We start from the raw sequence: 23,485 nt of genomic DNA on the forward strand, positions 1-23,485 counted from the left end.
TGGTACTGAAAGCATCTTCCCATCCCGAGGGAGAGGGAGGCAGACAAACCACTGAGATGGGGTAAGGCTGCATCTCATTATTTCTTATAGAAAAAACCATATGTGTGCTGCAAGGACACCTCATCTTCCAGCTCTTTTATCCTTCCCCAAAACATCTAATTAGGAGTTTTTACTGCCAAATCCTAGGCTCCATTTTCAGCTGTGCAGATCACTGCTGCTCCGCAGGCATCTCTGGCCTATAGAAGGATGGTCCGACACTAGCTCCCACAGCCTGCTTCCATTTTTTCTGCATGAGGCACGAGCTCCCACTCTGTGCTGGAATTAACAGGAGAGAACTCTTGCCCTTTGCACTGCTGGGCTCGGGCAGGGGTGGGGTGGGAGCATCATTCAGACCATGCACCTGGAAATAGCCATGGGTCTCTCAGTCTCCTCTCTGAAAACCCAGCTTCTCCTCCATTGACACCGCCATATACTAAATTAGCCTTCCTTTTTCTATGCCATATCAGCATGGACGTGGATGTGCAATTAGTCATCCCAGCAGCCAACCTCCAGCCACAAATCCTAGAAACACATTTGCCTGAGAAATATCAGAGAATATGACAGTACGACGGTCCATTCTAGCTCATTAAGCTAGGCTGGTATTTTTGGAGACTGGTATGTCTTAGACATCATGCTCTCTTCCTCTGTGTCTCAGAGAGCCAAACTTGCACAGATAACACTTTCGGCTCAGCATTCATTCACACATCCACTTGTTCATCAGGCATTGAGCACCAACTGTATGCCTGCCACTTTGCTAAGCAGGCAAAGTTGATATCCCAGTTAAAGATAAGGTTATGAATAAGCACATCTCCAACCTGACAGCATTACTAACTTCCAACCCATTCAGTGTGGTGTTCCTATTAACTCAGCAGGACACTCCAGAAAAACATTACTCAGACAAGGAAGCTGAGCCCAGAGGGAACTTGTGTCAACTTGAAGCCTTGCACAGTCCAGAGAATGAGCTGCAAATAGGACTTTGGTTCCCTGACTGTTATAGCATGACTCTTGACATCATACTGTTGTTTTTTAAATTTTTTTTAAAAGGATATTTTTATAATTCATTAAAGATTTGACAAACTTAAAAAGTAGAATAAAATAAGTCAGTCTTATACTTATCATCTCAGTATGGTTACTATAATCTTTTGGGGGAAGTCCCACCCCTTCTCCGTCTATGAGAGAAGGTGGCATGGCTTGTGTATTTCTGAGCAAACCTATGTGTGCATGCTTTTGTAATCATATCATACATACATATCATCACAAGATCTAAGAAGAGCATATTTATTCCGCCTAGATTTTGTGATATTATATATGATACATATAAAAAGATATATGCACATATAAGTTTATAGATACGTGTAAGTCTAGATAGATATGCTGAGTGTATATTATTAATCATATCATGCATATATATTCACAAATAACATAAGTTTTAAAAATCTCATTTATATACTTTTTCTAGACATCATTTGGTGATTGCATAACATTTTAATGAGAGCAGCTACCATTCCTTTCTTAACCACTACTTCATAATTGCGGAAGTCATGTGTGTTAGAGAGAACAGGGCCTTTGTAACCAATCAGAGAGACTTGGTTTGATTCCCAGCTTCTGTTACCTACTAGCTGAATAATTTTCTTAAGGAAATTTGTTCATTTTTTAATTGAAATGTATTGATTGTACATATTTATAGGGTACAGAGTTATATTTTGATACATGTACACAATGTGTAATGATCAAATCAGGGTAGTTAGCATATCCATCATTCCAAAAATCTATTGTTTCTTTGTGATAAGAACATTTGAGGTCCTCTATTCTAGCCATTTGAGAATATACAATAAATTATTCATAATTATAAATGCCTAGCTCTGCTATACACCACTAGAACTTAATTTTCCTATCTAGCTGAAAGTTTGTTTTCATTAACCAGCATCTTACTACCTACCTCCTCTTTCCCCTTCCCAGCCTCTAGTAACCACAGTTCTATCCTTTACTTCTAAAAGTTCAACTTACTGTTATTTTTTTAACTTTCACATATGAGTGAGAATGTGTAGTATTTATCTTTTTGTGCCTGATATTTTATTTTATATAATGTCTTCCAGGCTCATCTGTATTGCTATAAATGACAGGATTTCATTCTTTTTTGTGGCTAAGTAGTATTCCGTTGCATACACATACCACATTTTCTCTATCCATTCATCTGTCAGTGGACACCTGGGTTGATTCATATGTTGACTATTGTGAATAGTGTTGCAATACACATGGGGGTGCAGGCAACTCTTTGGGGTGCTGATTTCCTTTCCTTTGGATAAATACCTAGCATTGGGATTACTGTATCATATGGGAGTTCTATTTTTAGTTTTTTGAGGAACCACCACACTGTTTTCCATAATGGTTGTTTTACTTTACATTCTCACCAACAGTGTATGAGTTCCCCTTTCTCTGCATCCTCACCAGCATTTTTTTTTCTTTTGTTTCAGTTTCTTCATTGGAAAAATGGCACTATAATACTATACCTTGTGAGGTTATAAGGAATTAGACACATACCTGTAGAGCACCCAGGTGCTCAATGAAAATGGCGCCAATTATTGGTTGGGCTTTGATGCTGCTTCATATTTTCACTATTATGAATAACACCTGATGAACATTTAATATGGTAAAAAAGTTATATTTAGAATTAGCCAGCTGGACTCAGTTTAGATGCTCCTGATTTTGTTGGCAGTGTCCTAACCTAAGCATCAGGAGCCACTTGAACATAGACTTCCTCCTCTCCATCAGGACTGACAAGGGTGCTGACCTTGGCCGCAGGAATGTCATTGAGCTTCTTTACAGTCTGTTCAATCTGGTGCTTATTGGCCATGACATCCAAAATGCTTGATGAAAATTTTTGTTCTTAACACTTCTCCCCTCCATTTTGAATTACTTATGAATGCCTTTCACCTTAAACTTTAAGGTTCACATGGCTTTGATTCCTGAGGGATCAGGATAGCACAGTCCCTCCAGACGCAACTGTCTTACCTTGACTGGAGGTACTTTATCCTGGAAAGCATGTCGAGGTGTCCTGCGGAATACTGCTCAATCACATCCTTCACGTCGTAAGGCCTCAAAGTCTCCTTGAATTTTTTTTTATAGAGACGGAATTGTAGAATTCTGCAAGGCAAAGGAGAGGCATTCACAAGTCGTGGGTAGAGAGTGAAGGAAACTGTAATACAAGGCTAGCAAACTCAGGGGCAAGGGGAGAAAAGAACCAAACAGAGAACAAGTTGATGGGGAGAACTTCCAACTTTTGAACTTGTTAAGACAAGTGAAGAGACGTGTATGTGGTCCTACCCCTTGTAACCACATAGAATTAGGCTGGCTAGTACCTCGTCTTCAAGACTACCTTCCTTCATTCATTTGAATAATATGAAAATTAGGGCAGTAAAACTATTCTGAATGATAGTATAATGGTGAATACATGACATTATGTGTTAGGCAAAACCCACAAAACTGTGCAATACAAAAAGGGAACCCTAATATACAATGAAGCTAATGATAATATATCAGTATTGATTCATAATTGTAACAAATGTACCACACTAATGTAATGCGTCAATAATAGGAGAAATTTTACATATGGATGGGGGAGGGTATTGGGACTATCTGTTCTGTCTCCTCAATTTCTCTGTTAAACTAAAACTGCTATAAAAATAAAGAAAATCATAATAAGAATATGAGCTAACATTTCTTGAGCATTCATTACAGACACTGAGCTTAGTGCTTTATGAACAATCCTGCTAATAGATCAGTTTACAGATGATACAACTGTGGTACAGACGGCTTCAGCATCTTCCCAGGGCCATCCAGCTAGTAAGGTCAGAGCTGGTCCTCAAACCCGGGCCTGTGTTCTTAATCATGGTTGCACTGCTTTCTATTTGGGGACAGCTGATATATCTCATCCTCTAAAGCCTCTTTAATTCTTTTGCTTGTGAGCTCCCAGAAAAGAAGAGCTCATTTCTCAGGTTCCCTGTAAACTGGGGCACCCAGAACTCGTAGATGACCTAGAACTGGTTGAACCCTCACCTCCGTCTTCCTGGGAACCAGTAAAGTCACTTGCTGGCAGATGCTCCCTGGGAACCCCATCACGAGGTTAACTCCTGCTGATCAGGGCATCCATTAAAACCCCAAGTCACAGGTCAGTATCAGGACACCACAGCCCATCCCAGGCTCTTCCATCTAGCATTAGCTCAGCCTTCCTTATGGTACATTCAAAGTTCATTTTGATTGTCATGGCCCATGGCTCCAGCTTCTAAACACTATTTTGGCATATGGATCATACCATCTACTTTATTTGCTGTCCTTCTCACTTTGTGTCATTTTATAAGCCTGCCCTTTACATAGTTTCATTTAAGTGTCAGCAAACTATGGCTCCAAGGACAAATCTGGCCCACTTTTATTTCTGAAAGTAAAGTTTTATTGGAACTCACCCACACGCATTCACTTATGTCCTGTCTATAGCTGCTTTTGCACTATGATGGCAGAGCTGATACTTGCATGGAGACCTATGGACCACAAAGCCTAAAATATTTACTCTCTGGCCCTTTACAGAAAAAGTTTGCTGACCCTTGAATCAAGACATCAATAAAAATGCTGAAAAGGAGAAGGCAGAGACCAGACCATGGAGTATCTCAGCATAGAACTCCCTTAGGCTGACACAGATTCATTAACTGGTTTTCTTTGAATAAGGTCATTCAGTCAGTTGTGAATCCAAATTAGTGTATTTTCATGCAACCCTACTTCTGTCATATCGAATATGATGGTGTCACGAGAAACCAGCTCAAAGGTTTTGCTGAGGACCACATACGATAATACCATTGTGCTTCCCTGATCTATTGGACAGGAATCTTGCTGAAAATATTATGGCTAGTTTTTGGAGAATCCAACTTAGGTTCTAGAATTCACTGCCACCTTTATGAAGTGCTTACATGCCATATTCTGACAACGCTTCTTTACATAGTAGCATACTTTTTTATTTTCTTGCAGAATTCTAAAGTGGAACAGAAACAGCCATAGCGGATTATCGTCTCCTTTGATACAGACAAAAAAAAAAATCAATCTATAATTTATTATCTTGTTAAAAATTCCAATTAAAAAGAGCTATATGGATGAAGATAGACAGAAGAAAAGCTATTTTGAGAAAGAAGCCTATAAAGAGAGAAAATCCCATGTCAATACCCCCCATCCCCACACATACACCCTGACACCCTTTGAAGCAAATGGTGGTTAAAGCTGGAGAAGAGCATGGCAGCTGGAAACACTGTCAGGGGCGGCTGTGGGAGCATTTTTATAACAAGGCAAGAAAGAGTCACCTGTAACGACTTGCTAAGGTAGGAATCATTTCTCTGGAGGCAGCATCTCCCATAGAGAACAGTATTTACGTACTCTTGGGACTTGACTCAAGGTTACCGGGGAGGGGGCTTCCGTCCCCCTTCCCAAAGTCCAAGATCACTGCATAAGCTGTGTCCTGTGGGAGTTGAGCTGGGGCCTGGGGAGACGCACAGGTGGGCAGGAGGGGGCCTTACCTGACGGCTCGGATGGCAGCCTTCAGGGTGGGGATCATGTCTTCAATGAGGAAGTCATTCCCATAGCCCTTGTCTTCTGCCATGGGATCACCTGTCCCGGCATCTGGGAGGGAGACACATGTCAGTGGTAGGCCACAGCACTTGGAAAGGCTCAGGAACCCATTGTTCAGTCAGAACTTTCTAAGCCTCCAGATTACTCAACCTCCAGAGTCTTTGTCCCCACTTAGTGAAACCACGTGGTCTTCCCCAGCTGTGCGGAATCGCTCAGCCTTTCTTAGCATCCCCATTCCACTCTCCAGAACTCTAAGTCACAGGTGTGTGCAGTTCAGGACAGGTGGTGGGCAGAAGGCTACAAGGGAGGTGATATGACTTCCTCAGTGGCCCCTCAGAGGCAGCAAAGGACCCACAGGAGGGGCTTTACAGTCAGATGGACCTGAGCTTGGATTCTTGCTCTGTCAGTCACTCTCCTGGTGACCTTGGGAGGTCACTTTCTGGGCCTTGCACATCCCAGAGGTCATGGAGCGAACTGAGTGATATGATGAGGGTCAGAGTCCTGGGTGGCTGCAGACATGGAGGACACAGGCTTTCCTGCTTGTCTCCCTTTTCCTAACTGGAAGAGACACATGAGGCCATTGTTCCTACAGACCCGTAGGGTGCTTTTCTGATACCTTTTCCCACCCGCTGGGGCACTGTGGCCCTCACTCCAGATGACTCTGCACCTGGCCCCTCTCCATCATTCAATGACTTCCATGACAATTCACTCTTCATGGCCACCCTTAGACACCATGGTGACATGTCTCAAGGCTCCCTGAAGGGGTGTGGGCTGATGAACGGTGGTGATCCTGGCCCAGGAAAAGAGGTAACGTGGGAGCCTTGCCCCAAGAGTTCTTGGATGGAGAGAGGGCGAGGAGGGGAGGGTCGAGGTTTGGGAGCAGGGGAGGGAGAGAGAGGAACGGCGTTACCTTCGGAGCTCTGCCAGAAAGCGTAGGCTTTCATGCGGAAGGCGGTGCGGAAACGCTCTTTATTGTTTAAGCCAACAGGCTTTGGTTCTTTAGAAGGACTTTCTTCTATGGCATCTACATTCAGAGGGGTAAATAGCTTTCCTTTAGTATTGCTACCACGAGGATTAGAAAGGCGAACCCGATCCAAGAGACCCATCTTTTGGCTACAAAATAAGCAAAAGTGAACAATTTTCCTCCTTCAGTGCAGGCTCTTGTAATTCCCCGTCCCTCCATAAAGACCTACACATTCTCCTCCAAGGATGAGTGGGGACTGTGCACTCACAGTGCGAAATCTCATTTGGCAGCTTGGAATTGGACAGGGAGTGGTTCACATCCTAGCTCGACAATTTACTAGCTATTAGACCTTGGGCAAATATCTTAACTTCTCTGAGCTTCAATTTCCTAGGATGATTAAGTGGAGCTAAAGTAAGATACAGGACACAAACGCCTAGTTCACAGCAATGTGCTGCAAAGACGTGGTCTTTCTCCATTCCCCTGTCCTCTGCATCAGCAACTTCCTGCCTTTCCTTTCTAACATTTCCTGGTTACCCAGGTAGTGACGTACACAGACGATCCTTATCAAATGTTCCTTGAACAGAACTGCACAACACAAGTAGCATAAAACAGGCACTCTTAACGTGGTGTCCACCCCCGCCCCCATGGATAGAATCTGGGGATCCATGAGCTGGAATGGAGAAAAAGAAGTCTTTAATTTATTAACCTCTAGCTAAAGTTTACCATTTCTTACAATTATGAATGCAGGTAACATAACCTAGGGATATCCTCAAAGCCTGTGACTTTCCACAGATAAACAGAAATCACAGATAATTCCATATCCTGTTAACTCAAGGTGTTGTTTATACTCATCACTGCTTCAAAATTATGGTAGGATTCGACCCACCACTAGGTTCATCACCAAAGAACATATACGACTACATCTCAAATTGTTAAATATTTTGATAACTCCGTTTCAATATAATCAGTTTCTTTTATAACTGTGTGTTACACTTAATTTATGGATTCAAAATTATAATCCTGAGAAGGGGTCTGTGGGCCTCACAATACTGCTGGAAGGGTTCTTGACACAAAAAACAGTTCATAACTCCAACATAAGGTTGCCCTGGTACAAAAAGCCAGTTGTACCTCAAAGTGAAGCCCAGGTTTACTTTTCCATTTGGCTGATCTTGGGCAAATCTGTGACCTTTCAGAGCCTCAACGATCCCCTCAGTGAAACAGGGATAAGCATTCTCTGCTTCTCCTGGTTACTATGAGATGATCTTTGTCAAGGATTTGGAGTACAGCCTGACACATAGGAAGTGATCTGTAAATATTAATTTCTTCCCTCTATTTCTCAGCCTCTGCCTCCTTCCCCCAGTGGGCAAAATGAATGAAATCATTTTTGCGTGGAACTTTCCAGAGAGAGCCCTGTTGCATGTTTTTGCTCATCAGTACCCTAGACACAGCAGCTTCCTCTCCATATCCCACACAGGGCTTGGTACATGGTAGGTACTCATGTCTTTGTGGAATAAATGAGGGAGCAAATAGATACAGGTGGTTGAATCAGCTCTGCATGGACTTGAGATAATTTTTTATTTTCCAGAGATCGTGTCTGGTAATGACAACCACGTGCTTCTGCCAGAAGCTGCTGATGTCTTTGCAGCTTGGTGCAGTGCAGGGGCCGTGGTGTTGGGGCTGCAGAGACGAAGTGTGGATACTCCTCCTGCTGAGCAGGTAACCTGTGCTCTCTGAGCACCAGGTCTTCATCTGCTAAGGGGCCTGACAACCCCTGCTTCATAGATTACACATGATAACACCTGTAACGTTTCTTGCCTACAGCCACGCATAGGGAAGGCATTCAGAAATACTTGAAAAAATGAATGAATAAATAAAAGAGATATAAATAATGAGCAATTGTTGAACAATGAGCAATTGATATTCCTGATCCCTCTGGACCTGTTCTCTCTCGCCCAGCACTGTTACAGCAGTTTGATTGAAGAACTCCATTCAAACCCAGCCCAGGGTAAATTTAGAGACACTCCAACACTCAGCCAGCTCCATCTTCCCAAAGCCAAAGTCAAAGTTTTTGAAACTGCTTTCCTAACTGGTACTAGATGAATGACTAACAGAACAGAGAATATATCAGGACCAGTGGGCTAAAAATAGTAGTCAGGACAGGAAGTCAGCTGAACACACAGAGAAGGCATTCCTGCCCATGAATTAAGTAAAGGAGACTTGCCTCCTCTTTCTTGGCCCCTGTCTACCTGTCCTGCTACTCCTCAAGTGGTTCCACCTTTCCATCTGCACCAGGCCCTTTGTCCTTCCCTAAGCAGACCCCGTATGTCCTGGCGTATACATGTCCTCCTGCTTGCAGTGCCCTTTTTTGCCCTCTCAGCTGACCTCATTCCTATCTGCCCTTTAAAACTGTGTCTGAGTATCCCCTCTTGGAAATTAGGTACTCCCCATGTGTTCCAAAGACACACTGTGTTTTTCTCTGTTACAGTGTTTAAGGCATTGTGTAGAGTCTGTATATTTCCACATGTGCCTGCTCCACTGGATTATGTGGTTCTAGCTAGGCAGGGACTCTGCCTGGTTATCTTTGAACCCAGTACCCCTCCAAACCCCATCCCCACCCCCTTTTAGCACATCTGGATGCTCAGCATAGTGACTAAGATAGTGGGATTTGGAGAAAAGTCAGCCTGGGTGGAATTATCCTGATAGATCATGTGATCTAGGATAAAAAAGGTGTGGCCTCTAGTCCCCAGCTCCCTCACATGCAAATGATGATCACAAGCCCATGCCTCGCATGGTCGTTTAAGGGTTAAGGGAGATAACGCAGGCAAAGCGTTTATCCCACAGTGTGGGATGCAGGAAGCTTCAATACATGCTGGCTGTCATCATTATCTCGGTAAATAATCCTCTTCCCACAGACGCAGTAGAAGGCTGATGACATGTGTGAAAAGGATAGATCCAATTTCCTGGGCCACAAAGAAAGGTTTTTGTTTTTTTTAGAAAAAATGAACTGAGATGAGTTTGGGGGATTTGAATATTAGTTTACAGTGCTTCTTAATGCTAGTCTCAAAACACTCAACATTGTCCTAGTACTCTACCTTGGTAGAAGACAAGTAAATGAAGAGCTTACTTCCAGGACACTAAGCAAGACAAACTTAACTGCAGCCACTGTGTCCTTACTTAAAATTTCAGCATAAAAGCTGAATATTAGAAAGATAAACAGAAGATTCTCTTTGCTCTGTCTGTGCTGGGATTTAAAATTTGTTTGTTTGGCATTTAAATGCTTTACTGCAACCTCAAACAGCATAAATTGCTTTGGTCATGTTCACTTAATACCCCGTTGGTCACAGATGACAGTTTAGATGCTGCTGGGATGCGTTGAGCACAAATCAGAAGCCTTGGCTCTGAATTTCTTGCAGCCATTGCACCTAAGGAGCTTGTGGAATTCTTCCTCCAGCAAAGTGAATGATCAGCTTGCTTCTTAATTGTGTTGCCTGAAATCCAAGACCCAAAGATAATCAGATGCAAGGCAAAGTTCACCCCTGAAATTCAAAACCCATCTCTGCCTCTCTCCATATGGATTTCCTGTGCATAATTCAGGCCTTGTTCTCGGACGGTACTGCAGATCTTGCAAGAAAAGCCCTCTTTGGTGCCAACATCAGATTTCCTTGGAAAGGCAGGGTACCTGATTTGCTAACTTCCAAACATGAATTGGTAAAGCTGCAAATAGATGGACTGGGGACAGAAAAGTAAAGTCAAAGCTGTTCTGCCTTTGTCCTGGGCTCCTGCCTTAGAGCTCAGCATCCAGAGTACTCCAGCTGTGTTCAACTCTGTGCAGTTTCCTGACATTCAGCACTTTGCACATGCCGTGACCTCTACCTGGGAGAATGCTCGCCCCTTCTTTCATCTAAACAATCCTTATTTTTGTCTAAAAGTTGGCCCCAGCATAAGCCCCAGTCTCACTTCTCAGCATATCTGGATGTTCAGTGTAGCTACTAAGATCCATTGGGCATCCATTCACTGTGCCCCCTAAAATACTTAGGCTTTTCTCATCTTGGCCATCATAATAAAATCTTTGACTCACTAGGGACTCCCCCACTAAATCAGTGGTTCTCTACCAGGGGCAATTTTGACCCTGAGGGTACAATTGGCCATGTCTGGAGACGTATTTTGTTGACTTGGGGAGCACTACTGGCATCTAGTGGGTAGAGGCCAGAGATGCTGGTGAACATTTAGCTATGTGGGGACAGGAAATTCCTCACAATGAAGAATTATCTGTTCCCATTACCAATGGTGCTGAGGTTGAGAAACTAAAAGGTAAGCTTTTGTGCCAGAAACTACCTTGTTCAATTTTTATATCCAGCGTCTACCAGAGTGCCTGGCACATTGTAAGCACTGAAAGCCTTATGATGATGTTGAATGAAGAAAGAAAGGAATAAAATATTTAATCTTCTGATTAATAAAATGCATCCAACCTCAGCTGTAAGAGAGAGTGCTGTGTAGCAGAAAGAATGTGGGCTTGGAAATAAGAAAAGTGGGTTCAAATCTCTGCTCTGTAGATAGTATTTTAACTCTGTAGATAAAGTCATTAACTCTTTCTGATTGATATTCTTCATCTGTAAAATGAAGCTAATATTATTTTTTTATTCAACAAAAACATGTTCAACACCTTATAAACACTAAGTTTCTGGTACTTGCTGAGTATACAGTGGTGATTAAAACAGATGTGGTTTTCAGCCTCCAGTGAGCTTATGATAAATTCAAGAAGAAATAAAATATTCAAACAGATACATTTATTGCTAGAAATTTGACAAGGAAAGACTGCAATAGTGAAGACTAGTAGGGTGACTTAGGAAGGCATCTTGAGCGAATAGGAAGAACGATTAGGAAGCCAATTCCAATAGCCCAGGATTGAGAGAATGATGCTCCAGATATTGGCTGAGACCTGAAGGGTGAGAAGAAGCTAAATTCAAAGAAAAGGGGTGAGAGCTCTCCAGGCAGAGGCATTGCATGTGGGTACAGGGTCGTGTGGGTGGGGTTGGTTTGACTGAAGAGAGAGCATGTGGCCAAAATATCATGTGTGAGGGGAAAAGTGTCAGCACATAAAATCAGAGGCCAGATCCAGTCAGGGATTTTAGAAACAGAAATGGAATTTAGAAATAGAAATCAAAAATAGGAATTTCTGTTTTATTCTAAGTATATCTGGAGGCCATTAAAGATTTCTAAAAAGGGGAAAATATATCACACTGGCATTAAAAAACACATACATGTTCATAGCGACATTATTCAAAATAGCCAAAAGGTGAAAGCAACCCAAATGTTGTCCATCAGAGGATGAGTAGATAAAAAAAATGTGGCATATACATACAACAGAATATTATTCAGTCTTAAAAAGGAAGGAAATGATGACACATGCTACAACATAGATGAACCTTGAGGACATTATGCTGAGTGAAATGAGCCAGTCACCAAAAGACAAATACTATATTATTATTCCACTTAGGTGAGGTATCTAGAGTAGTCAAACCCACAGGAGCAGAAAGTAGAACAGCGGTCGCCAGTGGCTGGGAGCAGAGGAGAGTGGGGAGTTGTTGTTTAATGGGCGTAGTTTCAGTTTTGCAAAGTAAAAACGTTCTGGAGATGGGTTGCACAACATGCAAATATACCAATTACTACTGGATGCTACACTTAAAAATAGTTAAGATGATACATTTTATGTCATACCTTTTATGTCATGTGTGTAACCACAATTAAAAACTTTAAAAAAGAAAAAGAAAAAGAACACAGTGGCTTCTTGTTGGCGAATCTATCATAGAGGGGGAAAAAAAACAAAAATAAAAACAAAAAGCCATTGAAGCTTTCCAGGCAGGACATGCTGGTGGCGTGGACGAAGGTGACTGCCATGGGAAGACAGAGACTAGAGCTCTGACATGTATTTTGGAGTAGAACAACAGGACACCAGCATCTTCCCTGGTGGATTCTATATAAGCTGTGAGGAGAAATGACAGATAAGGGATCACTCGTGGTTTCTGGCTGAACACATGCGTGGGTGATGATGCCATTTTTTGAGTTGCCCAAGACAGGAGACAAATGGGTGTGGAGAAGAAATCAAAAGTGGAGTTTGGAACATGTTACTTTTAGGAAGACTGAGAGGCATTTGGTCAAGTGGGCAGTTGGGGACCTTATCTGTCTTATTCATTGCTATATTCCCAGAACCTAGAATGGTTTCTGGTACACAGGAGGGTCTTATTAAATATTTATTTAATAAGTAGAGAAATGGATAAATGATGGGTATGGATGATGGATGGATGATGGATAACTGCATAATGGATGGGTGGATGATTGATGGATGAATGGGCACAGTGTCACTACAGCCGAAAGAGTACTGTGCTGTTTGAAGTGAGAGCCCAATACGATGGCACCGACCTAATGACCAGCACTGAGCATCCAAACCTACCTCCAGGAGTTAAGGCTCTAATTTTATCCCTTCTCTCCTTCATTTTTTATCTTTCATCTTTCCACATGGAAAGGGGGGAACCTTACACAAAATCTGCAGCCCTATTTTAGGAGGCTCCCTGGTCTACCCAAGAAAGAGAAGTCAGACAGATAATAAACACCCGTCACCATCCAAGTGCCAAACCTTTAAGCCTTTGGTGACTAATTTTTCTAAGAAAAGACTATAAGTGATAGTTGCTATCTTGCCTTTGTTGCTTTCAAATAAAATGAGAAATCTTAACTGGAGATTAGACGGCAATGAAGATAAAGTGGCCAGCAGTGGCCTGGAACTTGACAGGCCTCCTTACTGGCATCCATGGTAAGGAAGATACCCATAATTTCTTTCAACTCTCACACTGTTCATGGTATATATAGAAGCACCAAACAATTCATATCCTTTGTGTGATGATTAATTTATGCATCAGTTTGACTGTGCTAAGAGTCCACAGATAGCTGATAAAACACTATTACTGGGTGTGTCTGCAAAGGTGTTTCTGGAAGAGATTAGTGTTTGAATCAGCAGACTGAGTAAAGAAGATCTGCCTTCACTGAACGTGGGCAGGCGTCATCCAAACCTTTGAGGGCCCAGATAGAACAAAAAGGTGGAGGAAGGGCAAATTCACTCTCTCTGCTTGAACTGGGGCATCTATCCTCTCCTGCCCTTGGATACTGGAACTCCTGATTCTCAGGCCTTCAAACTTGGCCTGAATCACACCACTGGCTTTCATGATTCTCCAGGTTGCAGATGGCAGATCATGGGATTTCTTGGCCTCCAGAACCGTGTGAGCCAATTCCCATAATAAATCTCTTTTTATGTATTTCTACATATCCCACTGGTTCTGTTTCTCTGGAGAATTCTGACAATATACTTTTGTCCTAGCTACAGAATAAGTTCTTCCGTAAAGAAGTAAAGACTTGCCATTTATTCAGGCTTTTCATGCACTTTCTGTGAGACATCAGTGTGCTTCTTAACTGATAAAATAAGTCAGCATTTCTAGGAATTTCTCATATGAAAACAGGTGGTCTGGGCAAAGACCACAAGCCTAGCCACTCAAGGATGGCAAGTTTGAAGAATGAAAGAATGAAGGAAGGAAGAAATAAAATTAAGGCCCTAATCCCTTCCTTAGCCCATTAAAAATCAACTCAGCCCTCAACAGTCAGGCCAAAGGAAAGCTTCTCAGTGGATTCTCTGCTGACCTCTTGTTCCATGTAGAACTCAGAGTTCCCTTCTTTTGTGCCTGTTCCTCCTACCCCCGTGTCTGTATTATCCCCAGACCAGCACCCTCACAATACATTGTTCTTTTTGGCTGACACATTCACTTCTCCCATCAGACTGTGAGTGCCTCCACCATTAGACTCTGAGTTATAATTCCCCAGGAATCTCCAGGGCCTGACACAAAGCAAGGCTCTTAATGTTCAGTGTTTAGGTTAGGGGAGAAGACAGGAAGGAAGGAAGGAGATAAGTATTGCAAAGCCAGGATTCAAACCTAGGCTGATCCAACTCCTAAGCCAGACCTACGCCATGTAGAAATGACCCTGGGCATAGAAAATGCGTGTGCCAATCAGGATAATAATAATAAAAATAGCAATCCCTTACACAATACTTACCATGGACCAGGCTCTATTCTAAAGCACCTAAACCTTACAACAGCCCTAGAAGATAGGTACTCTTATTGTAACCATTATGGAGATGAGGAAACTTAGTCACAGAGAGGTTTGGTAATGTGCCCAAAATTGCATAGCCAAAATTATCAGAAGTGATCTGTAACTCGCAGTGTTAATGCAGCAAAACAGCGTGGGTCCAATTATGCTATTGTGGCCACAAACTCTTAGCACACAGGACCTGAAGTGGCTTGGGAATCACTTAGCCCAATCTCTTTCTTCTAGCAATGAGGAAGCTTGGGCTTAGGTGGCAGGTGGTTTCTAAGGAGCTGCCTAGGCTGGGAGGGAAAAGGTGGATAAAGCAGAGACAAGGAGAAGGCAGGGTGGTGACTGGACTGACCACTGAGCTGAAAGGAACAGCATCACGATTTTGAAACTATTTTGATGTGTTGATCTGGTTCTCTCCTTTGGATAGGTTTGAAAAGTTAGCTTTGCTAGCTCAATGGCTTTTTTGGTTTGATCCAGCAAGTCTGGGAATCTATGAGCATGATTCCAGGACATTTGCAGCTGGTGATCCAAAGACACATAGACATATCCTGATGTGCGAGTGAAAAGCCATATGTTTTTGTCTGTTGATTTCCTAGAAGAATTATTTTCTCCATGTATCCAAACCTCATGTATGAATAATACACCAATTGATCAGTACTGATCTCTAGCGAGCATTTACTACAAGTTGGGTTCTCTTCTAGTGTAGAAAAGGACGGGGAGACGCAGAGAGGTTGCGTGAGTGGCCCAAGGTCACACAGCTAGTAAGAAGGGCATCTAGGCTTTGACTTATGATAATCTAACTCCAGAGTCTGTTCTCAGTCCCTGTTGCTATGACTACCTCCTGATTGAACACCTGGTTATTTTTAGTCCCTGGTTAAAGGAGAGAAAGGACCACAGATCTGAAGGGAACCAGGCAGACACAGGTTTAAATCCCAGCCCTCATGTAAGCTGTTTTACTTTGCTGAGCCCCAGGGTCCTCATCAGTGTAGGCGGATAATGAAATCTAACACTTTCGCAAACCTCCATCTCAAAATCATGTATCCTGGATCTGCCGAGACAGCTTCCAACCATTTGCCTATGGCAAATGCAGAGGATGGAATTGTGTCCCCTGCAAAACATGTTCAAGCTCCAACCTGATATCTGTGAATGTGACGTTATTTGGAAATAGGGTCTTTGTAGAAGTGATCAAGTTAAGATAAGATCTTGGGCCCTTAATTCAATGGTTGGTGTCTTTATAAGAGAAAGGAGAGGGAGATTTGGAAACAGAGATGCAGACATACTCGGAGGGAAGAATGTCATGGGAAGATGAAGGCAGAGATTGGAGTGATGGGCCTGTGAGCCAGGGACTGCCAAGAACTGCCAGAGAAAGATACTCTCCTAGAGCCTTCAGAGGGAGTGTGATCCAGCCAACAGCTTGATTTTAGACTTTTAGCCTCCGGAACTGTGAAAGAGTATATTTCTGTTGTTTTAAGTCATCCAGTTCATGGAAACTTCTTTTGGCAAACAATGAGGGCTCAGTGGATGCACTTAGTGAAAAGTACTGTTTGCAGACTGGTGGAACCAGGTCGGGGGGCTGTGCTACATTCTTGTGTGCTAAGGAATGATGTGCTCATAGAGAGAGGGAAAGTTACATGAAGCGTTGGGAGAACCATCCTTTCCCATATTTTTGCAGTCAGACAAATGGAATTTTCACACTGTTGGAAGAATTGGGAAGAAGTCTCTCGCCCTCTACTGTCTTCTCTCCACGAGAAGAGGTAAATTAACTAACTGGGTTGTGATGGGTGAGCAGCAGCTGTTGGCTCATGTTTCTTGATTGGGTGAGTTCTGTATTAAATGTCAGCGTTCCCACAAGGTCTTTCTCTCTCCAGCCCTCAGTGCCCCACAGGGTCAGACAGGCCATGGCCCCCATAAGGCTGGCTGGGCAAGTGTCTATTCTGTCCTTGTCCTGCTCCCAAGGCCCGGCCTGGCAGGAAGCATTATGAAGCTCCTTGTTGCCACAGAGCCAACCCTGCATAACCCAGTAAATGTAACCTATATTTTGATCCTTCTCTGACTCCTATGTCTATTTTTCAATCAGTTCATAACTCAGAGGAAAAGGGGTGTTACAAATAGCACCCCTCTTCCAAAATTATTCTAAATGGAAAATTGAGACTAAGCCATGAAAACAGGTCTGGGATCCCTCTGAGGTTAAACAAAATTGTTCTAAATCTTGCCTTTGCTTCTCAGCTAGTCTGCAAGCCTGGGACAGCATTGCAGGGTCTGGATGGCCAGAGAAAATAGCAATAGCCATGGGATGCTATTCAAGCTTCTTATTTTGTTCTGGGTAACAATTTTCTCATCAGTAAAATTAGGGGATTGAATTGCTTGATCTCTAAATTTATGTTCACCTTTAGTAATCACTGATTTTGATTCCAGGGCATGGTGTTTATTGCCAGCACGATCCATGACTCTGTGAGATGAATTTCATGTGGCTAATGACACAGGGAGAAGGCAGAGTGTGAATTACAGCATCTGACCAAATCCTTCTTCACTCCACAGAAGATCTGGGCTCTGTGCCTTTTCTTGGCTCTACAGCCTCCTCTCGTGATATAGACTCCAGTTGTGTGAGACAAGAAAGGGTAGAAGGAAACACAACAAGCGAAGGAGACACCTACAGTGACTAATTAGGTAACTGTTCCCAAGAACTGGAAGGACTAGCATAGATGCTGGGATCATGAACTACAGAGTGAGACCAACTGGATCCTACCCTTGCTCCTGCTTCTTTCTAGGTGTATGAACTTGTGCAAGCCACCTACCTCTTTGAACCTCAGTTTATCATCTATAGAATGAGGATTAAAAATAGTACCTTCTTCTTAGAGTGGCTATGAGGATGTACTTAGAACTACACCTGACAAATAGTAAGCATCCTTTACGAGTTATTATCATTATACTCGAATCCTTTGATCCAACAAATGATCCTCTACTAAGCGTGACAAATCTGTGATGGGAAAGACATAACCACCAGGTAGGAGATAAGGAAGGTACCAGGGACAAATTTCTTCCCTCTCTAAAAGTGGAGACAGAGGAAGAGTCTTGAAGACAGCTGTTGAGATGGAATTGTTTGAAAATACAGAGTGAACAATCGGACTCAGGCAAGCAGCTGTTGTCAAGACAGTTACCTGTTTTGAGAATTCAAACAATGCTAGATTTTAACAAAAACATGCCCCAGTTATCATTACTGCTGCACATCTACCAAATAGTTATAATGAACATTCGAAATAATGCCCCTAACATAAAAAAACCAGAGTCTTTTCTGGCATAATTTATATAAAATAAATAAGGCTCAGTATGGTTTATTGTTGATGTTCTTTAATGCAATATTATTAACAGGAATTTGAAATTTTATGAGTAGAATTTACGCCTGTGATGAACAACTATCGTTTTTGTCTGCTCAATGTTTCATCCCCCATTCTTAGAACAAAAGGACCCTATTCTTTTTGGGAACTGATAACCCCACTTCAACCAAGTGACTCCAGTGGGGCTTCCAATCACACCATCCTACACCTGTATCCACCCACTCCAACAGCTGGGAACAGGGTCCAGAGATCGTTCAGTAGTAGCTTCTACCATCTGAGCCACAGAGATTGTCCAAGGTGTGAATATGAGACCCAAAATAGGCCATTCTGAGAGCTTCCCTGGGGTTTCTTAAACTGGTGTTGGGTGAAGGACAGATGGACAGAAGAAAGGGGAAAGAATGAGATCCTGGGGCTGTGAGCATCCACGGCGTCACCAGTGTGGAGAAAGTCAGCTGAGAGTGAAATCATCACAAAAGGAGAAGCAGAGACAAGAGATGAAGGCAGAAAACCCAGACGGCCCCATTCCTTGTTTCTCAGGGGCTCCTACCCTATCTGACAAGTGGCTATGTGAGCCGCTTAGTCCAGAGTCATTTAAGTTGGGTTTATGGTACTTGTAGAATAAGCAGTTTGTCTGTCCATCCATCGATCCATCCATCCACTCACTGTCTCAGTAAGTTCATATCTTCTGAAAGCTGACCATGTCCTAGGCTCTGTTCTAGCTGCTTTTTCAGGTACTGGAGATAAAGCAGTGAATACAACAGACAGAGTCTAGCCCCTCAGAGGCATTTGATCTAATATCTAAAGTATATATTAGGTAATCATCCGTGTCATCAAGGAAACTGAAGTGGGGCCAGGGGACTAGAGACTGATGGGCACAGGTGGAGGGTCAGGGAAGGTCTCTCTCAGAAGGTGACATTAGGTGGAGTCCGAAAAGGAGTGAGCTCTATGAAGATGTGAGATGAGAGCTCCTGGCCAGGGAGAACAGGTGCTAATATCACGTGCACTCACGGATAGCACGGCAAGGACCTGTGCTGCAGTGGGAATCAGCCCAGTACATGGAAGGAGCGTGGGCTCCTTCAGTGAGCCGGACAGACCTACAGTGAAAGCCGCACCTTGGCTATTTCTCCGTTTGACTTAAGTGTAAGTTATGTGAGTGCTTGGGATCAATTTCAGCATAAGCAGAATGGAAGTACAGTACATCCTTTAATTAGGTCATTATTTATTCATTCAGCAAATATTTATGGGCACATCCTACATTTCAGGCAAATCATTAGCCCCATAGAGCTCATGATCTAAAGATGAAGAGATAATTTAAAAAGTGTTTATATATCATATTTATCATGGTGATATCATATATCTAATAAGGTATTTACTTTATACACATAAACACATATACAGACACATATACATAGGCTTTATTAGAGAAGTTCTGAATCCTAACTAAGGGCACCATAAATGTGGCATCTAAACTAGGTGAGAAGAAATGCGGGGTGCGAGGGTTGTCAACTGCCTCCATTTTTATGACAATTAGGTGAGGTGATAGGTAAAGTGTTCAGCTCTTAGTGAGTCCACAAAAGAAGCTGGCTCTCTTCCTTCTGATGGTCCTCAGAATCACAGATACTGAGAAGGAATCATAAAATTATCAAAGCCAACCTCCCAATCATTTTAAGAATTCAGCTGGGCTTACATTCCTCAAATAAGTCCACATAAATCAAAACAGTGAAGACAGCCTTGATAAAGCAATAGCTTTACAAGCAGCTATGGGCTTGAGCTCTTTCCGATAAGCCCAGGATCTGTGAAGTCACAGAGAATATAATTCTTTCCTCAGGCTGACAAGTAAACAAATGTGTGGGCTACCTCTGCTAGAAGGAGGCAATGAGATAAACTCCAAATCTGACTATGACTATTTAGAAATAATAATAAAGTAAGATTGGAACACCAGTTTGCTGGCGGCTATTGAAGACCCTAGTTGTAAGGTGGAAAATGTACATCATTAAGTACTGGTCTAGTGCATGTGTACCTGGCTGCCCATTCCGTAGTCACCTTGCTCCCTGCCTTCTTGAGTGAAGGGATTGATTCCTCAGTCTGCAATCACCCACCCTTCCTCCAGATCTCATTCCCCACCTTCTGGCTCCACAATTACAATTCCAGCTGGCATGGGAGTGCAGGTATCCCTTCAACATTATGATTTTCATCCCTTTGCGTATATACCCAGCAGTGGGATTGCTGGATCCAAGAGGGATGATGTATGGAAGGGGCATCATGGACCCACTCAGGAAGACTTGACTCAGTTTCCCAAAGACCATTGTTCACAAGGAGTTTCTCTGCAAGGTAGTCCTATCACCTCCTCTGCCCAAGTTCTGCCAGCCCCAGAAGGACAGTAGTCGGGCTTAGTATTTGGGTGACTGACTGTGAGGCCTCAAAAGTGGCTTGTCAACAATAATAGTTTAAATATATATATTTTCTATATTATATGAATTTATAATTATCATATAAATATATAAGTAGTTTAAACTGATGTTTGCAAGAGATGGTCTTTCTTTACTATCTAGAGCAGGGTCCACAGTTCCTCTGACATTGTGATATCTTCTTGAGAGGGAGAGGAAGGGAGGGTTAGAGAGATGCTCCTATCCTGGAAGCTCCTCCTGTTTCTGCAGCAAGGCTGCAGTGGGTGTAGTTTAATGGGAAACATCCAAAGTTCTGGGTATCATGAATTATAGTTTTGATTTACTTTTTGAAGAATCATCTGCGAGTCCAAGAAACAAATGAAGCAAATAACATGGTCTGAATGTTCAGACTTGACTTTAAATTTTGGTCTTGCCTCTCAGTCACTGTGCAACCATGGGGGGAATGACTCAACTTCCCTGAGCTCCAATCTCCACATCTACAAATGAGGATATTAGGCCTTATCTTACACTGTGATTGTGAGGACCAAATGAGATAACATATGCAAAACTCCAGGCACAGAAACCTAGCTCACAGTAGACACTCAGTACGTGGCTGCTGCCATGATTCCTATTAAGTTGTCCTTGAGTAAATCAGCATAAAAATAGCAGAGGATGATGGCGGTCCTCAACAACTGTGAGCCCCCAAAGCTATATATTGTTCCTAGCATGGCCTCTCAGGGCACCTATACCGTGTAGAACTGGACCCTCTGTCTGGACACAGTGGTGGGAAGAAGGGGATTTATAATCAGAAACTCACCTGGCTGCTGCCTCCAGCTGCTCCTTCCTATAAGGAGAAGAGGGAGAAAAAAAATAAACAAATCATAAATTCCATGGAACAGCTGCCTGCACGCTTGAAAGCTTCCCTTTGAAGATGACAGAGCAGAGTAGAGCTCTGGGATCAGGCAGTGAGTGTGGAGCAGAACCAATGAGTGAGGTGGGTTTTCCCAGCCGGACCCCAGGCCCCTGCTGCTACAGTTTGGCTCTGAGTTCCCAAAGTTCTTCTTAGCCACATTTTTCTCATTCATTTGCTCTTCCAAAAATGGTTGCTGAGCACCTACTCTAGCAGAGGCTGCCTGTTGAGCTCAGGGCAAGAATTTGTTTTGTGGTAGGAACAGATCAGGAAACCAGGAATGTCATATGTAGCAGCCACACATCCCATAACTCTGTCACAAGCATCATCATAGTGACATTGTCATCAATGTACAATTTATTGAGCAATAATTATTAGCCAGATACCATTATAAGTACTCTTCAGAGATTAATCCTCATAACAACCCTATGAAGTAAGTATTATTATCATTCCCATTTTTCTGATGAGAAAATTGAAGCACACAGAGATTAAATAAATTGCCCAATGTCTCACAGTGAGAAAGTAGCAGAGTTAGGACCCAAGCCCAGGTGATCTGGCTCCAAAGCCCACAGTCCTAACCACCAGGTGCACCATCTGTGCTATGCACATATCATGACTCTGAGCCTTTACCAGCCTCTGTCCTCTGCCTAAAATTCCCTTCTTCTTTCCTATGCCTGGAATAGTCTTACTTCTCCTTTAAGTTCCAGCTGGAAGGGTCCCTCCTTGGGGTTCCTATACAACTGCCCAAGGTCTGGACTGAGCTAATGTCTTCACATGTCAGATCTTACTCCATTATTACCACCCAGATCACATTGTCTTAAAATTATGTGTAGTCCATGAGCTTCTTGAGGGCAGATGCTGTTTTTATAGCTCTAAAATCACTGTACACACCAGCACAGGGGAAGTGCTCACTAAATGCTGACAGCATGACTGGCCTGTCATAGGGACCCTGGGGTGGGGTGGGGGGAATAAGAGGAATCATGGTAGAGGAGGAAAAGGGCCAGTGGAGTTAAGAATTTCCACATCAAGGGTGAGCTCAACATCTAGTCCAGTGTGGCCTTGGGCTGATCCCAGACCTTCTGGGCCCATTTCTCCACCTGGACAACAAGGGAGTGGGCTAGTTGATCTTAAAGAACATGGACAGAGAAAACTCTTTCTGATTTTCTAGAATTCTCTGAGTCTCTGAATCCAGGAGAAGTAGGGAAGGCAATAAGAGGAGAAGGAGAGGGTGAGGGAGATGGGCTGAGGGGCAAGCTTGGAGCAGAAGGCACCATAAGGAGCAGGGTTAAAGAATTAGAGACACCACTTTCCGTTCTTTTGTCACTCTTCAAGACAACGATGTCAGGCTTCCTCCTCTATCGTCAGCTTTCTCCCACTTCCCCACTTTCCTCCTAGGTGATGACCTTGTTTCACCTATTATGAAGATCTTTCCCATGGTCCCACCACCAAATCAACAACCTCCTATGCCTGGGCCCACCCCCCGGGTTTCCTTAGGTGCAATGGATGGAAGGTCCATGCTCTGATGAAGCCAGTCCTCCACCTGTGGAGCCCATGCCCTCTCCCTGGCTCTCTCCTCTTGTCCTTCCCCTCCACCACTACATCCGTATCCATCCCTCTCTGCTAGACCCTTCCTAACATGGAAAAAATCCCTGGCCCCACATCCCACTCCAGCTGTCATCTGCACTTGCTGTTCCCACTTGCTCATGTCCTCATCACTCTTTAGCCCATGTAATCTGGCCTCTATGCCCAATGCTCCACTGAGATTGCTCTAGCCAGAGTTCTGAAAAACCCCAAGTGACAATATCCAGTGGGCACTTCCCTGTCTTGTTTTCATCATGCTTGAGATAGGATCAGCACAGTTAATCCTATTAGATCCCCAATGCCAAATACAGTGCATAGCACATAAAAGATGTTCAATATATATTTGTTGAATGAATGGAATAAATGAATGAAAGGTTTTAAACCATGTTCCAAACAGGGTGTTCCAGCCCTGTGGTCACTAACAGTGGCTCCCATGACTATAGATTGGGAGCTCAGTGTCTTCCTTTACTCCTTCATCTCCTCTGTGCTATAGCATTAGTACTTCCCTCTAGCCCAGATTCAA

The 23,485-nt window shown here is 43.1% G+C and overlaps 1 protein-coding gene across 1 annotated transcript in view; it reads right to left on the reverse strand.

Moving 5' to 3' along the window:
* Positions 1-23,485, reverse strand: part of KCNQ3 (potassium voltage-gated channel subfamily Q member 3) — a 320,617-nt gene that overhangs the window by 4,520 nt on the left and 292,612 nt on the right. The window contains exons 9-12 of the mRNA XM_063079577.1: positions 21,289-21,311; positions 6,557-6,759; positions 5,595-5,697; positions 3,052-3,183 (exon numbers count right to left, since the gene is read on the reverse strand). Of these exons, the coding sequence (XP_062935647.1) occupies positions 3,052-3,183; positions 5,595-5,697; positions 6,557-6,759; positions 21,289-21,311 (461 nt within the window). The remainder of the gene's footprint in view (positions 1-3,051; positions 3,184-5,594; positions 5,698-6,556; positions 6,760-21,288; positions 21,312-23,485) is intronic.

The sequence above is a fragment of the Cynocephalus volans genome, chromosome 15 (assembly GCF_027409185.1).
Source record: "Cynocephalus volans isolate mCynVol1 chromosome 15, mCynVol1.pri, whole genome shotgun sequence".
NCBI classification, from domain to species: Eukaryota; Metazoa; Chordata; class Mammalia; order Dermoptera; family Cynocephalidae; genus Cynocephalus; species Cynocephalus volans.